Source organism: Ranitomeya variabilis, chromosome 4, assembly GCF_051348905.1.
Source record: "Ranitomeya variabilis isolate aRanVar5 chromosome 4, aRanVar5.hap1, whole genome shotgun sequence".
Lineage (NCBI taxonomy): Eukaryota > Metazoa > Chordata > Amphibia > Anura > Dendrobatidae > Ranitomeya > Ranitomeya variabilis.
In genome coordinates, this window is record NC_135235.1 from 726,232,431 (window position 1) to 726,257,054 (window position 24,624).

The following is a 24,624-nucleotide window of genomic DNA, read 5'->3' on the forward strand; positions in this document are numbered from 1 at the left end:
ACATACGATGAACAGAATCCAGCCCTACTCACTGAATTCTGCCCGTCAGCGCAGCTCGACACCCTATTAATTCGACATTGGCGCCCCCACTGCTCGGCCGCTGTCCCTCTAATATCCTATAAATATAATAAAGCCCAACACTTTCTCGGCTCAAAAGGTTTAAAAATATAATAAACCCCATTTGTTTGGAGGCTCAGTTATTAAATGGATCCTTTGTATCCACAACTAGCACCACCCAATTATAACACACCGATAACGTATTAAATATGGAGCAATCTGAGCAGGGTAACAAGAAGATTAGCACTCATCCATCAAAGTGTGCCTCAACGTGTTTCGCCCTGCCGCCTCATCAGGAGGCCCAATATAATGATGTCAGCTCATTATAGATGATGTACATGTGTCCTCTATTGGAGGGTCCTTTTCAATAGCCCACTTGGCCAGACCTCTCCTCAAACAGCCCCTCACTACCTGTTGAACAAAGATACAATCGTACTGCACATGCTCCGCACCACAACATCAATAATGGCTGAATTTTGCAGTTCCATCTCCTGAATGTGTTCCACACTGGGACTCATAGATAGAAGCATACTGGAGGGTGCGCCAAGTCCCAGAGCGCATGCCCGGAAATGACGCAAAGTGCTGGAGCGCCTGGGCATCCCCCGATTCGTGTCATACTCCAGCGCTGGAACGCATGGACCAGAAGATCACTTGCTCCCATACTGGATTGTTGTGTCCCAAGCTAGAACGCATGCCCAACATATACCTGTAGTGATCAATGTCAAATCAAAAGGAACTGGCAATAGATATATGGGAGAGTCAGCGGGGCCATATATATAAGTACCAGCTTCCTAAAGTGGGAGAGCCACCACCCAGCCCCCTCAGAAAGGTATACCCAAAGGGCAATTCCTCGGATTGAGGAGGAGCTGCTCTAGTATCCGGGAATTTCATAGACAAGCAGGTGAGATGTATGGCCGGATAAGGGATAAAGGTTATCCCCAATATATTCTAGATTCAGCCCGCACTTCTGCAGAAAATAAGAATAGACAGTCCCTTTTACTGAATAAACAAAAGGAAAAAGAAGGCAGTTCCCAAAATGACATTACAAGGCTTATTGGCACGTTTGATAGAAAACATGACCACGTCCGGAATGTACTTAGGACACATTAGGACATCCTAAGAATGGATCTGGACCCTAGGGAGATGGTGGGGACTACCCGCACGATCACCTATAGGAGAGGACAATCTATGAGAGATCATTTTGTACACACTCTCCACAAAAACCTACATATGGGGGTACATGGCTGGATAGGAAGATGTGTGTATTCTATAAGTGTGGAGACTCATTTCTGTAAATGGATGAGATCCAACAAATCTTTCACAAGGTCATCCACTGGGAGAACAGAGGGACTTCTCAAATTGTAAGACTGTGGGCGCAGTCTACGTAGCCACATATCTCTGTCCCTTGGATTCTCTGGGGAAAATGGAGTTTAGAAGGAGGGAGAGTGAACCTTTGGGAGACACAAATTATCGTGATGCCCCACTAGCGAGACTATTGAGGGGGACACACTATGGGGGATGAATACAATCTGCTTCTCTGTGATAGAAGTGGTCAAACCTAGTCCCGGGTGGGAGATCATGGTAGGAATATGCTGAGAAGAGAAAGTGAGTGGATTTTCAGAATGGATTCACTTACCCTAAAAGGATTAAGTGAACAGATATCGTATGCTTGTTTTTGTAAACATAACCCGTGTTTGGACCGTTCATCCGGACTTTCTCAAGCCATTTGCTACTTCTTTCCCTTTGTAGAGACTAGAAAATGGATACCAAGTATCCAAGCACACCACTGAAAGGATGTATATTAAAAAATATATAATTTTATTCAAGGGTTTAATACACATAGTAAAACACCATGAATCAAAAAGTAGCATGAAACACGTAGGAGGAGGTGAACAAGAGGAAAATACTCAAGCAAGTAAGAGTGGTGGAGTGGAATAGTAACAGGCTGTGGGTAGGTGAATAGCAATGTATCAAATAGGTCCTATCCTGAGACACTAGGTGTCAGGCTGAAAATAAAGTGCATATTGTCATGATCCAGTTCTGAGTTTACAGTATGTTCAGCTGTCTTGTTTCTGGACTGGTCATGTGGGAGTTAATCCCCTCTGCCTCAGTGTGCTGCCTTATTTATTTGATAGAATCAATTGATTCTGGAGGCAATTTATACTGACACACTCCCCTTGAGAAAGCACGTGAGTTGCGAAACGCGCGTCGGGGCGTTCCTACAGCGGCACTTATGATGGGTAAGCACTGACAGAGAACATTTCCTAATGGCTTTTTGTGCTTTCATGGTGTTTTCAGCTCTATTTATCCGGGTATAATATATTATTTATCTGCCTTAAAGGATTTTTTTTTTTGAGCTGTACCTTTAGCACGGAGATATATTTTACATTAACAATGTTCAATACTATGTTCACAATTGCTGCTTGGTATGGAATTTAGACTGAGTCCTTTTCTATATATCCTCATACAGTATGATGTACTATTTTAAGATGTTTTCTTCAATAAACTTTATTGATTTTATCTTGTGTAGTATGGTGGTCTGTGAGTACCTTGTACTCATTTTTTGGTAATAGTATATAATCGTCCACTATTTTTTGGATTTTTGGGATAGATTGAGAGGAGTGGTTACAGTAATGCTCCTGGCTGAAATTAAATATTTATGCTTTTTGTATCTTTATCTTGATGCAATTTATACTGACGTTGTGGTGGAAGATCTCGCCCTTCCACATTTACAACATCCTTCATTGTACCAACCTCATTCCTGAACAGAGCCCAAAGAAAAAGGAAAAAGCTGTACAATTTCTGTCAGTACCTCATCACCACCAGTTTCAGGCCACAAATGGTCTGTTGACACAACATCATTTAAAGGGACACTGTCACCTGAATTTGGAGGGAGCAATGTTTAGACCTAGGGGCAGGGTTTTCGGGTGTTTGATGCAATCTTGCCTTGTGCAGGCATGTACTACGGAGGACAGAGAATGAATTTCAATCCAATATTGCAGCCAGCATGCAGCCGGCGGGTAAGGAAAGGGTGCATCAAAAACCCGAAAAACCCACCCCTAGGTCTAAAGATTGTTCCCTCCAAATTCAGGTGACAGTGTCCCTTTAAGCAAATACTTCCAACATGGCTATAATCACTAGGGTCAATGACTTCAGGTTTACAACCATTAGAATCTTTCCAGATCACTTGATTTCCTAGATTGACTACCCAACCAAATTTCTGCACAAAATCTGTGCCAAGTATATTTTCAGAATCACAACAATAGCAAATGTCAATTCCTGTTTTGAAAGAACTAGGTATTTCCAACGTCACATTGATAACCAAGGTTGCTTTAGTTCCACCTTTCCACTAAAACCAACAATAGTACAAACTGGTGAATCTGGTTGTAGCTTCAAATCAAGATTTGTAACACTTAATTGAGCTCCTGTATCAATAAGAAATACAACATTCTGTCCTGCTAAATTTCCATTGATTTCCATTTCCACAGTCTTCCAATGTAACGAGTCACAAATTCCAATGGATGGGGTGTAGGAGTAGTCTGTGATTGTCAGAAGATGGAGGAGATGGGAGAAGACCAATGTCCTTATTAAAAGCACTTGGAATTCTGTCCCTGGACTCAGTCTCCTTCACAGTCATCTCTCTGATCTGTCTGATTAATGGTCCATACGGTGACTGCGTTTGCCTGTTGTCAGTCTGAGTGGGTGCAGAAGAATGTAATGGAGGTGCAGAAGGTTTGCTGGATGATTTTGGCATGAGTCCATTGTCCCTTCCAAGCTTACCTGTTCCTTGTGTACCTGTCTGATTCTGCTCTCAAGAATTTTCTGCACTACCATTTTAAGTGTCCAGGTATACCACAAAAATAACAATGGATATTGTTCCTTTGTGTAGTATTTTTATCTCTATGATCAATGTAATCTCTGTTCTTGGATGTTACTGTGGGCCTAGGTTGCAGCTGACTTCTTTCTCATGAACTACAGCTATTTCAGTCAATAAAAACTGTTGCTTCTTGCAATGATGGCTGAGCACTAGCCGATTGCTCTGAGGCAGGATCTAAATATTTGAACTTTTTTACAAAAAATCTGATCATGGATGTTGGCTCCGGATGAGGCCTAAGATCCATCACCATCCTAAAGGCCTGTTCAAATTTTACCAAAAATGCAAATGAGTCATCATTAATATTAGTTCGTACATTTTCCAGAACATCAATTGTCGGAGTGGCTTCGCCGATTGTAAACAGTATTAATTGTCTAAGTCTGTCTTCTTTTGTGCTATGTGTCAATTCATTATCATTTAATCTGGGTGTGGTCTGTAACCTTTTTCCCATATGTGAGGGTAACCATACTTTGAATATCTTATTTTTTTGTCCATCATTAAGATTGAACTTATCTGTGTTTGATTCAATAATGTAGGCGTTACATAAGGCATCCATCTTGTCATTGAAGTTTGGAACGTCTTTTACAATTTTCATTAACTGATCGTGTATTTTCAGATTAATTTGTGCTGATCTGTCATGGAAATTTTTCGGTTGTAGTTCATCTGCTTGTAAATCTTCTACTGAAACATCTGGATTTTGTGTGTCTGGTACAAATGATGTGGTGGCATTGTCTTCCTGTTTGTTTGATCGTGTAACAACAGAAGCCTTTTTTATATCTTGGTGCAATTTGGACAATAATTCTGCTCGAGTATCAATTTGATCTTCCAATTGTTCATTATGCTCTGACAATATCAAACAATTTGGACAATCGAAGTAATCCCCATCAGACTCTTGTGTGTCACCTTGGGTGTCAGTATGACCAATGTCCTGTCTGATAGTACAAGCTTTATGTATTTGGGTTTCAGTTTTCTCAAAGACTAAATTATTGTACACTCGGACCATGTACATGACATTTTGAAGCTTTCTCTGTAACTTGTTTTACTGAGAAAAACCTCTTATCAATTTTAAGATTCTCTCTTCACATTGGCTATACAAACTAGACCATAATTGTGGATCTGTATGGCTATGAACAAACTTAAACTCTATATTACTTTTCTTAGAATAATCATGAATAAAATCCATTTTCTCACCTATGGAATGTCTTTTCCTCTAGTGGATTGATCCAACCGTCAATGGATGGTCCTCCGTATCTTTACTGACTCCTCAGACCTCCGCCTGGATCGGACACATGCAGCTCTTTATGGTTGGAGACACAAATCTTCACTCCTCTGTAGGCTCTGTCTGATCCTTGTGACGTGAAATAGTGGAATTCCTGCACCTTGAACAACAGGTGTTTAGCAGAGCTCTCCTCCCCCTGTGTGCAATCAAAAGGAATCCACCCAAAATAGCACAAAAATCAGATCTGGCTGAACTCCCCAAAATGTTAGAAAAAAAAAACACTTTCTTACTTACTTTTTTTTTTTTAACCCCTTCACCCCCAAGGGTGGTTTGCACGTTAATGACCGGGCCAATTTTTACAATTCTGACCACTGTCCCTTTATGAGGTTATAACTCTGGAACGCTTCAACGGATCTTGGCGATTCTGACATTGTTTTCTCGTGACATATTGTACTTCATGATAGTGGTAAAATTTCTTCGATATAACTTGAGTTTATTTGTGAAAAAAACGAATATTTGGTGAAAATTTTGAAAATTTCGCAATTTTCCAACTTTTAATTTTTATGCCCTTAAATCACAGACATATGTCATGCAAAATACTTAATAAGTAACATTTCCCACATGTCTACTTTACATCAGCACAATTTTGGAACCAAAATTTTTTTTTGTGACGGAGTTATAAGGGTTAAAAGTTGAGCAGCAATTTCTCATTTTTACAACACCATTTTTTTTTAGGGACCACATCTCATTTGAAGTCATTTTGAGGGGTCTATATGATAGAAAATACCCAAGTGTGACACCATTCTAAAAACTGCACCCCTCAAGGTACTCAAAACCACTTTCAAGAAGTTTATTAACCCTTCAGGTGTTTCACAGGAATTTTTGGAATGTTTAAATAAAAATGAACATTTAACTTTTTTTCACACAAAATTTATTTCAGATCCAATTTGTTTTATTTTACCAAGGGTAACAGGAGAAAATAGACCCCAAAATTTGTTGTACAATTTGTCCTGAGTACGCGGATACCCCATATGTGGGGGTAATCCACTGTTTGGGCGCATGGCAGAGCTCGGAAGGAAAGGAGCGCCATTTGACTTTTCAATGCAAAATTGACTGGAATTGAGATGGGACGCCAAGTTGCATTTGGAGAGCCCCTGATGTGCCTAAACATTGAAACCCCCCACAAGTGACACCATTTTGGAAAGTAGACCCCCTAAGGAACTTATCTAGATGTGTGGTGAGCACTTTGACCCAACAAGTGCTTCACAGAAGTTTATAATGCAGAGCGGTAAAAATAAAAAATCATATTTTTTCACAAAAATGATCTTTTCGCCCCCAATTTTTTATTTTCCCAAGGGTAAGAGAAGAAATTGGACCTCAAAAATTGTTGTGCAATTTGTCCTGAGTACGCTGATACCCCATATGTGGGTGTAAACCATTGTTTGGGCGCAGGGCAGAGCTCGGAAGGGAAGGAGCGCCATTTGACTTTTCAATGCAAAATTGACTGGAATTGAGATGGGACGCCATGTTGCTTTTGGAGAGCCCCTGATGTGCCTAAACATTGAAACCCCCCACAAGTGACACCATTTTGGAAAGTAGACCCCCTAAGGAACTTATCTAGATGTGTGGTGAGCACTTTGACCCAACAAGTGCTTCACAGAAGTTTATAATGCAGAGCCGTAAAAATAAAAAATCATATTTTTTCACAAAAATGATCTTTTCGCCCCCATTTTTTTATTTCCCCAAGGGTAAGAGAAGAAATTAGACCACAAACGTTGTTGTGCAATTTGTCCTGAGTACGACGATACCCCATATGTGGGGGTAAACCACTGTTTGGGCGCATAGCAGAGCTCGGAAGGGAAGGAGCGCTATTTTACTTTTCAATGCAAAATTGACTGGAATTAAGATGGGATGCCATGTTGCGTTTGCAGAGCCCCTGATGTGCCTAAACATTGAAACCCCCCACAAGTGACACCATTTTGGAAAGTAGACCCCCTAAGGAACTTATCTAGATGTGTGGTGAGCACTTTGAACCCCCAAGTGTTTCACTACAGTTTATAACGCAGAGCCGTGAAAATAAAAATTCTTTTTTTTTTCACAAAAATGATTTTTTAGCCCCCAGTTTTGTATTTTTACAAGGGTATCAGGATAAATTGGACCCCAAAAGTTGTTGTCCAATTTGTCCTGAGTATGCTGATACCCCATATGTGGGGGGGAACCACTGTTTGGGCGCATGACAGAGCTCGGAAGGGAAGGAGCGCCATTTGGAATGCAGACTTAAATGGATTGGTCTGCAGGCATCACGTTGCATTTGCAGAGCCCCTGATGTACCCAAATAGTACAAACCCCCCACAAGTGACCCCATATCGGAAACTAGACCCCCCAAGGAACTTATCTAGATGTGTTGTGAGAACTTTGAACCCCCAAGTGTTTCACTACAGTTTACAACGCAGAGCCGTGAAAATAAAAAATCTTTTTTTTCCCACAAAACTTATTTTTTGGCCCCCAGTTTTGTATTTTTCCAAGGGTAGCAGGAGAAATTGGACCCCAAAAGTTGTTGTACAATTTGTCCTGAGTACGCTGATACCCCATATGTGGGGGTAAACCACTGTTTGGGCGCATGGGAGAGCTCGGAAAGGAAGTAGCACCGTTTGACTTTTCAATGCAAAATTGACAGGAATTGAGATGGGACGCCATGTTGCGTTTGGAGAGCCACTGATGTGCCTAAACATTGAAACCCCCCACAAGTGACACCATTTTGGAAAGTAGACCCCCTAAGGAACTTATCTAGATGTGTTTTGAGCACTTTGACCCACCAAGGGCTTCACAGAAGTTAATAATGCAGAGCCGTAAAAATAAAACAAAAATTTTTTCCCACAAAAATTATTTTTTTAGCCCCCAGTTTTGTATTTTCCCGAGGGTAGCAGGAGAAATTGGACCCCAAAATTTGTTGTCCAAGTTGTCCTGAGTGCGATGATACACCATTTGTGGGGAGAACCACTGTTTGGGCGCATGGGAGGGCTCGGAAAGGAAGGAGCGCCATTTGGAATGCAGACTTAGATGGAATGGTCTGCAGGCGTCACATTGCGTTTGCAGAGCCCCTAATGTACCTAAACAGTAGAAACCCCCCACAAGTGACACCATGTTGGAAAGTAGACCCCCTAAGGAACTTATCTAGATGTGTGGTGAGCACTTTGACCCACCAAGGGCTTCACAGAAGTTTATAATGCAGAGCCATAAAAATAAAACAAAAATTTTTTCCCACAAAAATTATTTTTTAGCCCCCAGTTTTGTATTTTCCCGAGGGTAACAGGAGAAATTGGACCCCAAATGTTGTTGTCCAATTTGTCCTGAGTGCGCTGATACCCCATATGTGGGGGGGAACCACCGTTTGGACGCATGGAAGGGCTCGGAAGTGAAGGAGCGCCATTTGGAATGCAGACTTAGATGGAATGGTCTGCAGGCGTCACATTGCGTTTGCAGAGCCCCTAATGTATCTAAACAGTAGAAACCCCCCACAAGTGACACCATGTTGGAAAGTAGACCGCCTAAGGAACTTATCTAGATGTTTGGTGAGCGCTTTGACCCACCAAGAGCTTCACAGAAGTTTATAATGCAGAGCCGTGAAAATAAAAAATCTTTGTTTTTCCCACAAAAATTATTTTTTAGCCCCCAGTTTTGTATTTTCCCAGGGGTAACAGGAGAAATTGGACCCCAAAGGTTGTTGTCCTATTTGTCCTGAGTACGCTGATACCCCATATGTTGGGGTAAACCCCTGTTTGGGCACACGGGAGAGCTCGGAAGGGAAAGAGCACTGTTTTACTTTTTCAACACAGAATTGGCTGGAATTGAGATCGGACGCCATGTTGCGTTTGGAGAGCCCCTGATGTGCCGAAACAGTGGAAACCCCCCAATTATAACTGAAACCCTAATCCAAACACACCCCTAACCCTAATCCCAACAGTAACCCTAACCACACCTCTAACCCTGACACACCCCTAACCCTAATCCCAACCCTATTCCCAACCGTAAATGTAATCCAAACCCTAACCCTAACTTTAGCCCCAACCCTAACTGTAGCCTTAACCCTAGCCCTAATGGGAAAATGGAAATAAACTTTTTTTTTATTTTTCCCTAACTAAGGGGGTGATGAAGGGGGGTTTGATTTACTTTTATAGCGGGTTTTTTAGCGGATTTTTATGATTGGCAGCCGTCACACACTGAAAGACGCTTTTTATTGCAAAAAATATTTTTTGCGTTACCACATTTTGAGAGCTATACATTTTCCATATTTTGGTCCACAGTCATGTGAGGTCTTGTTTTTTGCGGGACGAGTTGACGTTTTTATTGGTAACATTTTTGGGCACGTCACATTTTTTGATCGCTTTTTATTCAGATTTTTGTGAGGCAGAATGACCAAAAACCAGCTATTCATGAATTTCTTTTGGGGGAGGCGTTTATACCGTTCCGCGTTTGGTAAAATTGATAAAGCAGTTTTATTCTTCGGGTCAGTACGATTACAGCGATACCGCATTTATCTCATTTTTTTATGTTTTGGCGCTTTTATACGATAAAAACTATTTTATTGAAAAAATAATTATTTTTGCATCGCTTTATTCTCAGGACTATAACTTTTTTATTTTTTTGCTGATCATGCTGTATGGCGGCTCGTTATTTGCGGGACAAGATGACGCTTTCAGCGGTACCATGGTTATTTATATCAGTCTTTTTGATCGCGTGTTATTCCACTTTTTGTTCGGCGGTATGATAATAAAGCGTTGTTTTTTGCCTCGTTTTTTTTTTTTTTTCTTACGGTGTTTACTGAAGGGGTTAACTAGTGGGCCAGTTTTATAGGTCGGGTCGTTACGGACGCGGCGATACTAAATATGTGTACTTTTATTGTTTTTTTATATATATTTAGATAAAGAAATGTATTTATGGGAATAATATTTTTTTTTTTTTTCATTATTTTGGAATATTTTTTTTTATTTTTTTTTACACATTTGGAAATTTTTTTTTTTACTTTTTTACTTTGCCCCAGGGGGGGACAATACAGATCGGTGATCTGTCAGTTTGCATAGCACTCTGACAGATCACCGATCTGCGAGAAGTGCAGGCTGCTTCACAGTGCCTGCTCTGAGCAGGCTTCTGTGAAGCCACCTCCCTCCCTGCAGGACCCGGATCCGCGGCCATCTTGGATCCGGGTCTGGAGCAGGCAGGGAGGGAGGTAAGACCCTCGCAGCAACGCGATCACATCGCGTTGCTGCGGGGGTCTCAGGGAAGCCCGCAGGGAGCCCCCTCCCTGCGCGATGCTTCCCTGCACCGCCGGCACATCGCAATCATGTTTGATCGCGGTGTGCCGGGGGTTAATGTGCCGGGGGCGGTCCGTGACCGCTCCTGGCACATAGTGCCGGATGTCAGCTGCGATATGCAGCTGACACCCGGCCGCGATCGGCCGCGCTCCCCCCGTGAGCGCGGCCGATCGCGTATGACGTACTATCCCGTCGGCGGTCATGGGGGCCCACCCCACCTCGACGGGATAGTACGTCTGATGTCAGGAAGGGGTTAAAGTAAGAGCACGGTGAGGATAGAAAGGAACGCAATATTGAATTATGTGGATAAAACAAATCTTGTTTAATGTTTATTCAAAAAGTGATTACAAAAATGAAGAAAAGTTCATAGCACCCAAAAATAAGTATTAGATTATAAAAGAGAAAACAAGCATTCAGTGGTTCTTACATATGGTCTTGAAGTTGATGTGGTCCGGGTTGCAGATTCGTAAAGTATGAGAGATCTCCTGAACAAGAGTTAGGTCGGCTTATATACTATTTTGACCCATAGACTTACATTGGTTTCTATTTTTCCTGTCTCATAACAACATAAGATGATCTGCCGCTATGTTCATAGCCTCTACCATAATAGAAGAACACAAGTAACTTGCAGAATATGAATATTAGTTATTTGTACATTACCTCATTTTGAAATGCTTAAGCATATAGCCTGTGACCTTTAAGAACCACTTACTATCTCCAAATAGCCACATATTGACAGTTCTGACAAAAGCCCCATAGTTCTGACAAACAGAGAACAGATGTATCGGCCAAAATCCTCAGAATAACTCAGTCCCTCAATATACAGAGTATCTATTTGCTAGTTAGAACCTGCATATGTTAAGTAATCTATATTTTTTTACTATTGAAATACTAATATTTTACAGTGGCTTACCCTCCTTCTGGAGTGTGTCAATGACTGCCTTCTAGACATCTGTCCAGTCAGCAGTCTTCCTCACGATTGTGGAGCTTACTGAAACAGACTAAGGGACCTTTTTTGAACTTTTAGGAAGCCACTGCAGGTGTTTTTATTCTAATTTACTGACATAATGACTTTTGGGTTTTCATTGGCTGTAGGATATAGTCATCAACAGAAATAAACGCTTGAGATATATTAGAGTCATTACAGAGTGATCTAAGAGTTTAATTTTTTGGATTGAAGAACTGAAATAAATTAACTTTTTGATAATATTCTAATTTAGTTAGAAGCACTTGTATGTGACTATGAAAAACAATTAAGAACTTAAAAAAAGCTTCTCCCCTGTGTGAATTCTTTGGTGGCTAGAAAGAGATGGTTTCTTCACAAAACATTTCCCACATTCTGAAAATGAAAAAGGCTTCTCTCCTGTGTGGGTTTTCTGGTGGCTAACAAGATACGCTTTCCTGGAAAAACATTTCCCACATTCTGAACAGGAAAAAGGCTTCTCTCCTGTGTGAGATCTATGATGTCTGATAAGAACTGATTTATCTCGAAAACATTTCCCACATTCGGGACAGGAAAAAGGCTTCTCCCCTGTGTGAGATCTAAGATGTTTGATAAGACCTGATTTATCTAGAAAAAATTTCCTACATTCTGAACAGGAAAAAGGCTTCTCCCCCGTGTGGGTTTTCTGGTGGCTATCAAGATTCGCTTTCCTGTTAAAACATTTCCCACATTCTGAACATGAAAAAGGCTTCTCCCCCGTGTGGGTTTTCTGGTGGCTAACAAGACTCGCTTTCTGGTTAAAACATTTCCCACATTCTGAACATGAAAAAGGCTTCTCCCCTGTGTGAGAACTATGATGTCTGATAAGAAATGATTTATGTAGAAAACATTTCCCACATTCTGAACAGGAAAAAGGCTTTTCCCCTGTGTGGGTTTTTTGGTGGCTAACAAGACTCGCTTTGTGGTTAAAACATTTCCCACATTCTGAACATGAAAAAGGCTTCTCCCCTGTGTGAGATCTATGATGTCTGATAAGAAATGATTTATGTAGAAAACATTTCCCACATTCTGAACAGGAAAAAGGCTTTTCCCCTGTGTGGGTTTTCTGGTGGCTAACAAGACTCGCTTTGTGGTTAAAACATTTCCCACATTCTGAACAGGAAAAAGGCTTCTCCCCTGTGTGGGTTTTCTGGTGGCTAACAAGACTCGCTTTCTGGTTAAAACATTTCCCACATTCTGAACATGAAAAAGGCTTCTCCCCTGTGTGGGTTTTCTGGTGGCTAACAAGACTCGCTTTCTGGTTAAAACATTTCCCACATTCTGAACAGGAAAAAGGCTTCTCCCCTGTGTGGGTTTTCTGGTGGCTAACAAGACTCGCTTTGTAGTTAAAACATTTCCCACATTCTGAACAGGAAAAAGGCTTCCCTCCTGTGTGGGTTTTCTGGTGGCTAACAAGATTCGATTTCTGGTGAAAACATTTCCCACATTCTGAACAGGAAAAAGGCTTCTCCCCTGTGTGGGTTGTCTGGTGGTTAACAAGATTTTGTTTGTGGTTAAAACATTTCCCACATTCTGAACAGGAAAAAGGCTTCTCTCCTGTGTGAGTTTTCTGGTGGATAACAAGATTCACTTTCCTGGTAAAACATTTCCCACATTCTGAACAGGAAAAAGGCTTCTCCCCTGCGTGAGATCTACGGTGTCTGATAAGACCTGATTTATCTAGAAAACATTTCCCACATTCTGAACAGGAAAAAGGCTTCTCTCCTGTGTGAGTTCTTTGGTGGATAACAAGATGCGCTTTTTGAATAAAACATTTCCCACATTCTGAACATGAAAATGGCTTTTCCCCTGTGTGAGTTCTTTGGTGGGTAACAAGCTGCGCTTTCCCAATAAAACATTTCCCACATTCTGAACATGAAAAAGGCTTCTTCCCTGTGTGAATTCTCTGGTGAATGACAAAATCTGATTTCTGGTTAAAACATCTCCCACACTTGGAACAAGAAAATCTATTGTCTGCTTTGTGAAGTTTTTGTTGCTTGAGAAATGACTTTTCTAGGGGAAAACTATTTCCATATTCTGAAAATGAAAATGTCTTCATTGTTTTAGGAGCAGTTTGATTTTTAATGCTTATTTTGTGACTTTGATTTTCATTAGTACTATGTAATGAATCAGAAGACAGGACCTGTTCCAAATGATCAGATGACAGATCTTTGCTGTGAAGGGATGATGGTATATTTGGAGTAATGGCATTCACTTCAATTGTATCCTGTGGGATCTCAAGATTATCTGATTTAAACATTGAAGATGTCGGCTGTCCTGCTGATCTCCTGGTACGGTCATCTGCCAAGAATAAAACCAATTATTATTTTAGAATAAAATATCCTTGAATTCTATATTTTTGAACATTTCTACTTAAACGGTCTGTAAAAATGGCAAGTTATGCAAAATTATTGAATTATTCACCAAGACAATGACAGTTTATAGTTTACTAGACTGTGCTCAAAACCACATTAAGCATCCATGCTTTTGGCATTACTATAGTGAGAAGAAACCACTTATTTTACGGCATGTGTATCTCCTGGAGCACAATCTGGGCACTATGTGTTGGGTAATAACTTGGGATATTTGCAATTTTCACTCTCCAACATCCACTGCGCGTGCTAACATCTGGAAACTGCAGTGCAGTCAAAATAGTCACTATTTCTATAGATTAATTTATTGAGGGTTATAATTTACAAAATGGAGTCACTTTATAGGGATTTCATCAGATCTGGTTTTCTGCAATTTTGTCATATTAGGGATTCTGCAAATGGTGTGCCCCATCTCCTCTGCGATCTGCTCCTGCAATGTCTGCTTCGGACACCAGACGCGGCTTACTAATTCTGCAGGCGATGCTGGTAACAGAGGTGGGGTTGGAACCAGAAGCTCTTGGCGGTGCAGGCTCTTCCCAGCCACTAAGATTAGGGTGCTGGTATCTGTAGTACCATCCAGTCTGGCAGTATGGGTTTGTGTGTATTCAGCTGCAGTAATCTGCTCCCTGTTTTAGCCAATTGGAAAGCACCACACCTTTTTTAATCAGATAAATTTGTATTAACGATAACGATATTTACAACAGATCACATGTTCATACTCATTTTGTTTTACAGTAAATTAACCCCCCCGATGGAGACGATATCAGGAGCAAACAATAATTCGTCCATAGTTGACAATATCAAACAGAGTTCCAGTTTACCATAAGTTGTACTCTATAATACTATATACTGGTATAACATTAATTAATCCTATCCAACCACGGCTGCCATAATTTATGGAAGAAATCCAGCTTGTCCCTCCTGGTGTAAACGCTTTTCTCAAGCTCAGTTATGTGGTTCGTTTGAGCAATGAATTCACGTCTGGACGGAGGCTCCTCCCTAACCCAATATTTTGCAATCAGTTTCCTTGCAGCAAACCATAATCTTGCAATTACAATTTTAGTCGTATTGTCAGTTAATATTTCCTCCACATACCCTAATATACATATCAATGGATCCCTAGGGATAACGTACCCATACACCACTACAATACAGTTCAACACTACAATCCAATATGAGGACAATCTGGGACAATGCCAAAGCACATGCAATATGTCCGTCTGAGATTGCCAACACCTTGGGCAATCAGACTTGGACTTCAAAAGCACCACACCTTACTACAGCTTGAAGCATATTGCCGGAATCTGCCAGATACAGCCTTGATCTCCTCTAGTTCAGTCCTCTGTGCTCAGCTCCCGGCTTGTGTATTTGTTTCCTGTTGTGACCCCGGCCTGTTTACTGACTACTCTTATGTCTCCTGAGTTAGTATTTTCTCTGGCCTCGTGGTTCTGACACGGTTATCTGTCTATTCTTCTTCCCATCTTACTCCACAGAACAGTAGGTAACACTGGGCTTCAAGCCTAGGGGTCTCTGTATAAGTCCAAATCCATGTAGAGGGGTTAAAGACGTTAAAGGGTAATGGGCAAAATTGTGACTATAGACTACTGAAATGATCAAGCTGAACAATCATCCTCAGGAAAAAAAATGAGTAATGGTGAAACTTCTCTGGAGTAATCTGAGTATGGGACTCTGTGGCTCTATGCAATATAAACTATCGTAAGGACCAATATTTTCTGTCAGATGAATGTCAAGAAGAAATATTAGACATTTAAATAGAACTTTTTATAATAGTGCAGAGCTGAGGGATCTTACATTTAGATCTCAGGTATTTGGTAACTGAAACCTTTTTCTAAACACTACCAGGGAGTTACAGACTCAGATAAGTGAGGCAGGCCGATCCCACCACAATCAAACTATCATGCAGAATGAACATGTAACAAAAAAAAAAAAAAAGTTACATCCTCAACAACAACATATGTATGAGGGGAGAACTCCAACACTAAACCCGAGTTGCACTCATTTATGGTGGACTACTGGAGCTACTATGAGTCCTGACCAGAAGAGTAGAGAAAGTATTAGCGCCCCCATTTCAGGAGAGATTACTGCACAATCCGAATTAACGTATATACTCGAGTATAAGCAGAGACCCCTAATTTTGCCACAAAAACTGGGTAAACTTAATGACTCGAGTATAAGCCTAGGGTGGGAAATGCAGCAGCTACCGGTAAATGTCAAAAACAAAAATAGATACCAATAAAAGTAAAATTAATTGAGACATCAGTGGGTTAAGTGTTTTTGAATATCCATATTGAATCAGGAGCCCCATATAATGCTCCATACAGTTCATGATGGGCCCCTTAAGATGCTCCATACAAAATACACCCCATATAATGCTGCACCAATGCTAATTATGGCCCCATAAGATGCTCCACACAGACATTTGCCCCATGTAATGCTGATTATGGCCCCATAAGATGCTCCATAAAGTCATTTGCCCCATATGCTGTTGTTGCAATAAAAAAAAAAATAAAAAAAAAAAATTACATACTCACCTCTCGTCGCTCTGGCCCCCGTCACTTCCTATACTCACCTGCTCCGCGTTCCATCGCTGCCAGCCGCCGCTACGTTCCCCGTCCACTGCACTGACTGCTCAGGCAGAGGGCGGCGCACACTAATAGCGTCACCGCGCCCTCTGACCGGAGCATCAGTGCAGTGGACGGAGAACGTAGCGGCAGCTGGCGACGGTGGAACGGGGAGCAGGTGAATATCGCGCACTGCTTATACTCACCTGCTCCTGGCGCGGTCCCTGCTTCGCTGACGCCGGCAGCTTCTTCCTGTAGTGAGCAGTCACATGGTACCGCTCATTACAGTAATGAATATGCGGCTCCACCCCTATGGGAGTGGAGTCGGGTCCATATTCATTACTGTAATAAGCGGTACCATGTGACCGCTCACTACAGGAAGAAGCTGCCGGAGCCGGGGCGACCAGGGACACCGTGCCAGGAGCAGGTGAGTATGCTTAGACAGCTGCCACTCCACCTCCCCTGCCGACCCTGGGAATGACTTGAGTATAAGCTGAGAGGGGCAATTTCAGCCTAAAAAAAATGGGCTGAAATTCTCGGCGTATACTCGAGTATATACGGTATTTAGGATTGAAAACATAATGGAATTTATGACGTGGAGTGAATCCATGAAACCAGGGCTAGAGCCATGCCAACACATCTCCTGCAGGCGTGAATAAATGTACAGTGGGTACAGAAAGTATTCAGACCCCTTTACATTTTTCACTCTGTTTCATTGCAGTCATTTGGTAAATTCAAAAAAGTTCATTTTTCTCCTTAATGTACACTCTGCACCCCATCTTGACTGAAAACAAAACAGAAATGTAGAAATTTTTGCAAATTTAATATAAAAGAAAAACTGAAGTATCACATGGTCATAAGTATGCAGACCCTTTGCTCAGACATTCATATATAAGTCCCATGCTGTCCATTTCCTTGCGATCCTCCTTGAGATGGTTCTACGCCTTCATTGGAGGCCAGCTGGGTTTAATTAACCCCCGAAGCCTTTTTCAGTTTTGCGTTTTCGTTGTTCACTCCCCTTCTTCTCAGAGACATAACTTTTTTTATTTTTCCATCAATATGGCCATGTGAGGACTTGTTTTTGCGGGACGAGTTGTACTTTTGAATGACACCATTGATTTTACCATGTCGTGTACTAGAAAACGGGAAAAAATTCCAAGTGCGGTGAAATTTAAAAAATAAAAATGCAATCTCACACTTGTTATTTGTTTGGCTTTTTTACTATGTTCACTAAACTGACCGGCCATTATAATTCTCCGGATCATTACGAATTCATAGACACCAAACATGTCTAGGTTCTTTTTTTATCTATGTTTTGAAAAAAAAACAAACAAAAAAAACTTTGTTAAAAAATAAAACTTGCGCCATTTTCCGATACCCGTAGTGTCTCATTTTTTGTGATCTCGGGTTGGGTGAGGGCTTATTTTTTGCGCGCCGAGCTGACGTTTTTAATGATACCATGTTGGTGCAGATACGATCTTTTGATCGCCCATTATTGCATTTTAATGCAATGTCGCGGCGACCAAAAAAACATAATTCTGGCGTTTTTACTTTTTTTCTCGCTATGTCGTTTAGCAATCAGATTAATCCTTTTTTTTATAGATCAGGCGATTCTGAACGCAGCGGCGCCAAATATGTGTATGTTTGATTTTAGGTTTATTGTTTTATTTTGAATGGGCGAAAGGGGGGTGATTTTAATTTTTATATTTTTTATTTTTAGATTTTTTAAAAACTTTTTTTGTTTTACTTTTGGCATGCTTCAATAGTCTCCATAGGAGACTAGAAGCTGCCACAACCCGATCGGCTCTGCTACATAGAGGCGATGATGTTCAGATCATCTCTATGTAGCGGATTTACTCACTTGCTATGAGCGCCGACCACTGGGTGTCGCTCACAGGAAGCTGTCACTGATAACCATAGAGGTTTCCAGGAGACCTCAGATTGTCATGCCAACACACCGGTGACCCGCGATCACCTGACGAGTTGTCACCGGTGTGCGTATTTCCTTTGCGATTGCCAGAAGCGAAATTTAAATGCCGCTTCAGAGTTTGACAGCGGCATTTAACTGGTTAATAGCCGTGGGTGGATCTCGATTCCACCCGTGGCTACTGCGGGCACATGTCAGCTGTTCAAAACATGATGAAAGATGTGGGCTTACCACCGGAGCCCACATCAAAGGGAGGAAGTCTGACATAGGCGTACTATTACGCCCGATGTCAGTAAGGGGTTAAACTGATAGGAATTGATTGGGAAAGGCACACACCTGTCTATATAAGACCTCACCGCTCACAGTGCATGTCTGACCAAATGAGAATCATGAGGTCAAAGGAACTGGCCAAGGAGCTCAGAGACAGAATTGTGGCAAGGCACAGATCTGGCCAAGTTTACAACAGAATTTCTGCAGTACTCAAGGTTCCTAAGAGCACAGTGGCCTCCATAATCTTTAAATGGAAGAAGTTTGCACCATCGCAAGTCTTCTTAGACCGGGCCGTCTGCCAAATTGTGCAATCGTGGGAGAAGAGCCTTGGTGAGAGAGGTAAAGAAGAACCCCAAGATCAGTGTGGCTGAGCTCCACAGATGCAGTAGGGAGATGGGAGAAAGTTCCACAAAGTCAACTATCACTGCAGCCCTCCACCAGTCGGGCCTTTCTGTACCCACTGTACATTTATTCACGCCTGCAGGAGATGTGTTGGCATGGCTCTAGCCCTGGTTTCATGGATTCACTCCATGTCATAAATTACATTATGTTTTCAATCCTAAGGAATTCAGATTGTGCAGTAATCTCTCCTGAAATGGGGGCGCTAATACTTTCTCTACGCTACTTTCCGTACCCACTGTATATTACAGCCATCAGCCACGCACAACTTAGAGATACATCATGGCGCAGGTGCACTAATTATTATGTAGTTTATCACAATCCTGTCTGAAGTTAGTCGGTTTTATAAGTAATTGTAAAATCCGGATAAAAGGAAACTCTGCTGTTATTGTACAGAAATTCACACTTGGCCTCACTGCACATTTACTGTTGTCAATCAGAAAAGTGAAGTTTGGCCAGAAAGACTGGACCTGGTCTTGTAGGGACCATCTGAGCACATTCAGCAGCACAGAAGGGAGAGAAGGGAGATTCATCCAATATCAGGGATCTAAAAATGACCCAAGTGATCCATAATAGGATGACCAGCCATAGACATAATATTAGGAAAGGTGTGATCTGTCTGTTTAGGCATTTTGTTTTAGAATATAAACGAGATCCCACCAGTTTAAGACTCATTATATTAGAACAAATGTCAGAACATGTGTCTAATAGGTCCCAAAGACTTGTGAGTAGAGAATCCTATTGGAGTTTTAAACTATCCACACTCAAACCGGAGGATTTTCCATGTACATATATTGTTCTTTATATGGATTTTATTGTGCATCTAATATGCATTTTACATTTATTTGTATAGTTTTGTATATGAAGAAAGGTTTCTATACAAAAAACTGCCCCATAGGCGCGGTTTAATTAATGAATTAAGCAATTGGATCAGTGACGCCGTTCTGGAGGATATAAAACCTCCACAATGTATCATTTGTATATGTCTGAGGAAGGAGCTGGTTCACATCAGAAATGGGTAGAATATTAAAATGAAAAGTTTGTTGTTTTTTTTTTAACATTCATTTGTTTTGATACCCAACTTTATGGCTCAGCACTTGGCAGCGCTTTTCAAAGCCCTGATTTTTTCCTTCTTCCCACATCAGGGATTTTGGAAGCCAACAACATCATTACCCTCCGTTTTCTCATCATAATATTTTTCTAACTTGTCAGCACATTCTACGTACGCTGTCATTTGTAGTTTACGGATCTGGGCAGGTAACGGTCAGAGTCTTCTAATCTCAGGGGGTAGTTGGATCCTCCAGGTTGTAAGTTCTATAGAAAAGGGATTTCAATGCCCAGTCACTTGGACAGTTTTGGATGGAGGAGAATGTTGTGGTCTAGAGGCAAAATGGTGATCACACGATTGTGATACGGCCGGACTACACCACCGATAAAGCAGCCACAGCCGGGGACTGAGAAGAATCTGTGACTTCTCTGCATTTAGTGGTTACTACTCACCTGGGTAGTCATATGTAGGAATCTCCTCTTTACACCGCTCATCACCCCTCACATATGTCTCTGTAGTATTAATATGGGTCAGATCTTCACCCTGAAACAAATATTGTAAAAGTCACAGACAGATGGAGAAGTCCCATCTATGATCAGCTCTAATCCTGCCATCTCCACTGTTCTCATTACACAAGTATAAAACATATAATACTGGTGGATAAAACAACACTGAGCACAAGACCTTCACAGCCGTCTACATATTGTGACAGTCACTGGTAAGGTGATAGAGGGGAGATATGTGTCACTGCGCTTAACGGCGTCAGTGATGTGAAACCAGAGCATTTTTCTCCAGCACACTACGTGTTGTGAGGGTTAAGTTGCATAAACAGGGCTGGTTTTATGTGGACCTTCACAGAGCGGGTGGGAGAAGGTCCACTTTATCTCCCCTGGCAGACCTGCCAGGACCTGCATGAGGACATGATCATGTGATCAATCACATGATGGGGAAGTTACAGGCTTGGGGAGAAATAACCGAGCTCTACAGGCAGTCTGGGCTCAGCTAGCCTGGAGAGAGGACTCCAGAGGCTTTGTGGCTCCTCGAGAACAGACTGAACCTGTCCTGCTCCAGAGCGGGGGCCACCCACAACATACGGACTGTGCTGCTGCATTTTCTTTTCTTTTATCGTTTCGTTCTTGTTTTAGCCAAGAAGGCAGGAGTTTGTTTTCCCCACAAGTTGGTTTATGCTGCCTTACAATACATCAACGATGATTTAAAGAGACGTTGTTCCCATTTTTCCTACCTCAGTGTGCCACCACGTGAGTGAACTACCACAACATCATAAAACCTCTTTCACACGTTCATGTCTCCGGTATGTGAGGTGACAGTTTTCACACGTACCGGAGACACATACACATGTACTCCCATTCAAATGAATGGGTCTGTGCACGTCAGTGTGTTTCCATGGACCGTGTGCCCCGCACGTAGTCATGTCCGTTTTTTACCGTCAGCACGGACGGCAAAACGTACTGCACACGTGCACATGGAGAACACACATTGATGTCCTCCGTGCGACACGCATCAGAGAAGAAGAGCTACAGTAAGCGCTGTTTACCGGCAGCAGGTGCTGAAGACGGCTCTCATCATTCTCCCCTGCTCTGCCGGCGGTCAGCGCTGCTAATAAGTGACAGCAGGAGCGGATGATCAGGGTATTCATCACCTGCTGCCTGCAATATATCAAAATAAATGAATGAAAACCCGGTGTGGGTTCCCCTCTATTCTCTATCGTATTTTTATCTCTGTCTCTATTGGATGTGTCGGATGATGGGAGTAAGAGTCCCAAAAGCCCCCACCTGCTGTCATCGTTCAGACTTTAATATAACTCATCATTCTCTTCTGCTCCTGACGATCGCCGGCAGACCAGGGGAGAACGATGAGAGCCGTCTTCAGCACCCGACACCGAGGAAACAGTGCTTACAGTAGCGCTTCTTCCCCGATGGCCGTCTGTGTGATACTGAGGCGGTACATGGTTGCCACACGTGTGCCGCAAGTATTACAGACACGGACACTGATATCTCCGGTATTGTTTTTTCCGGGATCGGAAATAAACGGAAGTGTGAAATCGGCCTAAGGGAGATCTCATGACACCTTCTCTCCATCTACCTGATAATCCTGAGGAACATTGGGATCTTCCTGTTTACAGTCCTGTGGAAGAAGAGGACGGGGACATCTCTCTGGTGTTGTCCTCTTACTGGATAGATCTGGAGGAAACACATACAGGGACTGAATTCATTCTTTACATACAGATAATTATAGGCCGTGTGTATTTAGTTCTATTACCTGGTGATGTGAGGGGCCGGGGAACCTCCATCATGACGTCCTTGTACAGATCTCTGTGTCCTTCTAAATACTCCCACTCCTCCATGGAGAAATAGACGGCGACATCCTGACACCTTATAGGAACCTGACACATACAATGATACAGTCATCCCCCGATCCCTTCATAGTGTTACTGTATAATGTCCCAGCATTCCCAGCAGTGTCACCTCTCCAGTCAGCAGCTCAGTCATCTTGTAGGTGAGTTCTAGGATCTTCTGGTCATTGATGTCCTCTTGTATCAGGGGGCGAGGTGGAGGCTCCGTGATTGGGCTCAGGGGTCTTCCCCATCCCTCAGACACAGGGTCCTGACAGCGCTCACTAGAGGTCTTCTTCACTACAGTGTAATCCTGGTTATGGAGAGACACATTAATAAATCTCCCTACAGACATTTCCAGAGTCCTCACCTCTCCAGTTCTGTCCATCTGTTGTTCCCATAGATAAGAATGATGTAATGTGATGTCATCAGAATCTCTCACCTCTCCAGTAAGCCGGAAGAGGATCTCTAGGGTGAGGTGTAATATCCTCTCCGCCATCTTGTCTCTGTCCATATCCATCCTTTATGGGTAAATCAGGAAATTCTCTTATATAGAAGATCTTCACTGAGAGGATCCGATATTGTAGAGACCTGAATGAGAAGATGAGCCGATGTAACATCATAAGAATCCTGTGTAATAATACAATTACTGGAGATAATAAGGGAAACATATGAGGAGATTTATTATTGTACAGTATTTAGTTTCCTTCTTTCCATCTACTAATAAAACCTATATATTTCGGCCACAGACAACAAGCAGTTTCTCCCTCGGAGTCGGCAGCTGAATACGTTCCTCATAGACTCCTCTTCCATAACGCTAATTCTCGTCTCATTTCCCGACCCTGGAATCGGCATTAGTAATACTGCAGGAGATATTCATTACACGTGACAGGAGAAATAACGACTCCATGATGAGGACGACATCTCCATCTCCTACTGCGGCTCTAGGAACAGATCTGTCCAGAGTCGGTCACTGACTCCATCCCCACCGGCCTCTATATGGAGGTTTCCCGTCTTCCCCGCACTGGAATCTTCTATCACGTTAGATCTCAGCTCTGAGTCACACACAGAAGTTTGAGGCTTTTATAGGAGATTGTCGGTAAGAACAAGACCGGAGATATCTGAGGCCGATGTCTCCATGTACGGGGTTTATTTCTCCGGATACGATGGTTTTCTTTGGTACGTACTCTCCCCCCATTAGAAGGGACACCGGTGGATATTGGGGTCTTTACCTGCTACAGTCCTGGGGGGATTTACTCGGTACAGTGGCCGCTGGACAAATCTCACCATCAATTCCCCTCAGACTGAAGGAACATCGCTCCTCTACTCGGCTCTATGGATCCAGGATGAAATCCACTGCGGCCCCTGCAAGAAAAGAAGGAGGAAGAGCAGAAGTTGAGGGAGACCACCGTGGCCTGAGATTTCTACGGCTGCTCTGAGCCTCTGTGGTGTGCGCACAGGACCTGTGATGAGGTCACAGGAGGGGAGGAGTCAGGGGTCACATGATCAGGGGCCTCAGTGTATGCAGGACTCTGCTGTGCTGGTTGTCATGGTGCTGGATGAGGGGAAGTTTATGTGTGGGGTCAGGAGGGGTTTACAGTGTGGATGTAGCAGAGCCGTGTGTGTACGAGGTGTACGGAGCGGAGCCGTGTGTGTACGAGGTGTGCGGAGCGGAGCCGTGTGTGTACAGGGTGTACGGAGCGGAGCCGTGTGTGCGCGAGGTGTACGGAGCGGAGCCGTGTGTGCGCGAGGTGTACGGAGCGGAGCCGTGTGTGCGCGAGGTGTACGGAGCGGAGCCGTGTGTGCGCGAGGTGTACGGAGCGGAGCCGTGTGTGCACGAGGTGTACGGAGCGGAGCCGTGTGTGTACGAGGTGTACGGAGCGGAGCCGTGTGTGTACGAGGTGTACGGAGCGGAGCCGTCTGTGTACGAGGTGTACGGAGCGGAGCCGTGTGTGTACGAGGTGTACGGAGCGGAGCCGTGTGTGTACGAGGTGTACGGAGCGGAGCCGTGTGTGTACAAGGTGTACGGAGCGGAGCCGTGTGTGTACGAGGTGTACAAGGTGTACGGAGCAGAGCCGTGTGTGTACGAGGTGTAAGGAGCGGAGCCGTGTGTGTACGAGGTGTACGGAGCGGAGCCGTGTGTGTACGAGGTGTACGGAGCGGAGCCGTGTGTGTACAAGGTGTACGGAGCGGAGCCGTGTGTGTACAAGGTGTACGGAGCGGAGCCGT

At 42.9% G+C, this 24,624-nt stretch overlaps 1 protein-coding gene across 1 annotated transcript in view; it reads right to left on the reverse strand.

The window, feature by feature from the left end:
* The window catches only part of LOC143768246 (uncharacterized), an 86,867-nt gene extending 63,040 nt beyond the window's left edge, over positions 1-23,827 (reverse strand). Inside the window, exons 1-8 of the mRNA XM_077256940.1 lie at positions 23,628-23,827; positions 22,838-22,986; positions 22,529-22,708; positions 22,323-22,446; positions 22,146-22,243; positions 20,495-20,585; positions 11,724-13,745; positions 251-276 (exon numbers count right to left, since the gene is read on the reverse strand). Coding sequence (XP_077113055.1) covers positions 251-276; positions 11,724-13,745; positions 20,495-20,585; positions 22,146-22,243; positions 22,323-22,446; positions 22,529-22,708; positions 22,838-22,915 — 2,619 coding nt within the window. The 5' untranslated portion in view covers positions 22,916-22,986; positions 23,628-23,827. The remainder of the gene's footprint in view (positions 1-250; positions 277-11,723; positions 13,746-20,494; positions 20,586-22,145; positions 22,244-22,322; positions 22,447-22,528; positions 22,709-22,837; positions 22,987-23,627) is intronic.
* Positions 23,828-24,624: the final 797 nt, after the last annotated feature.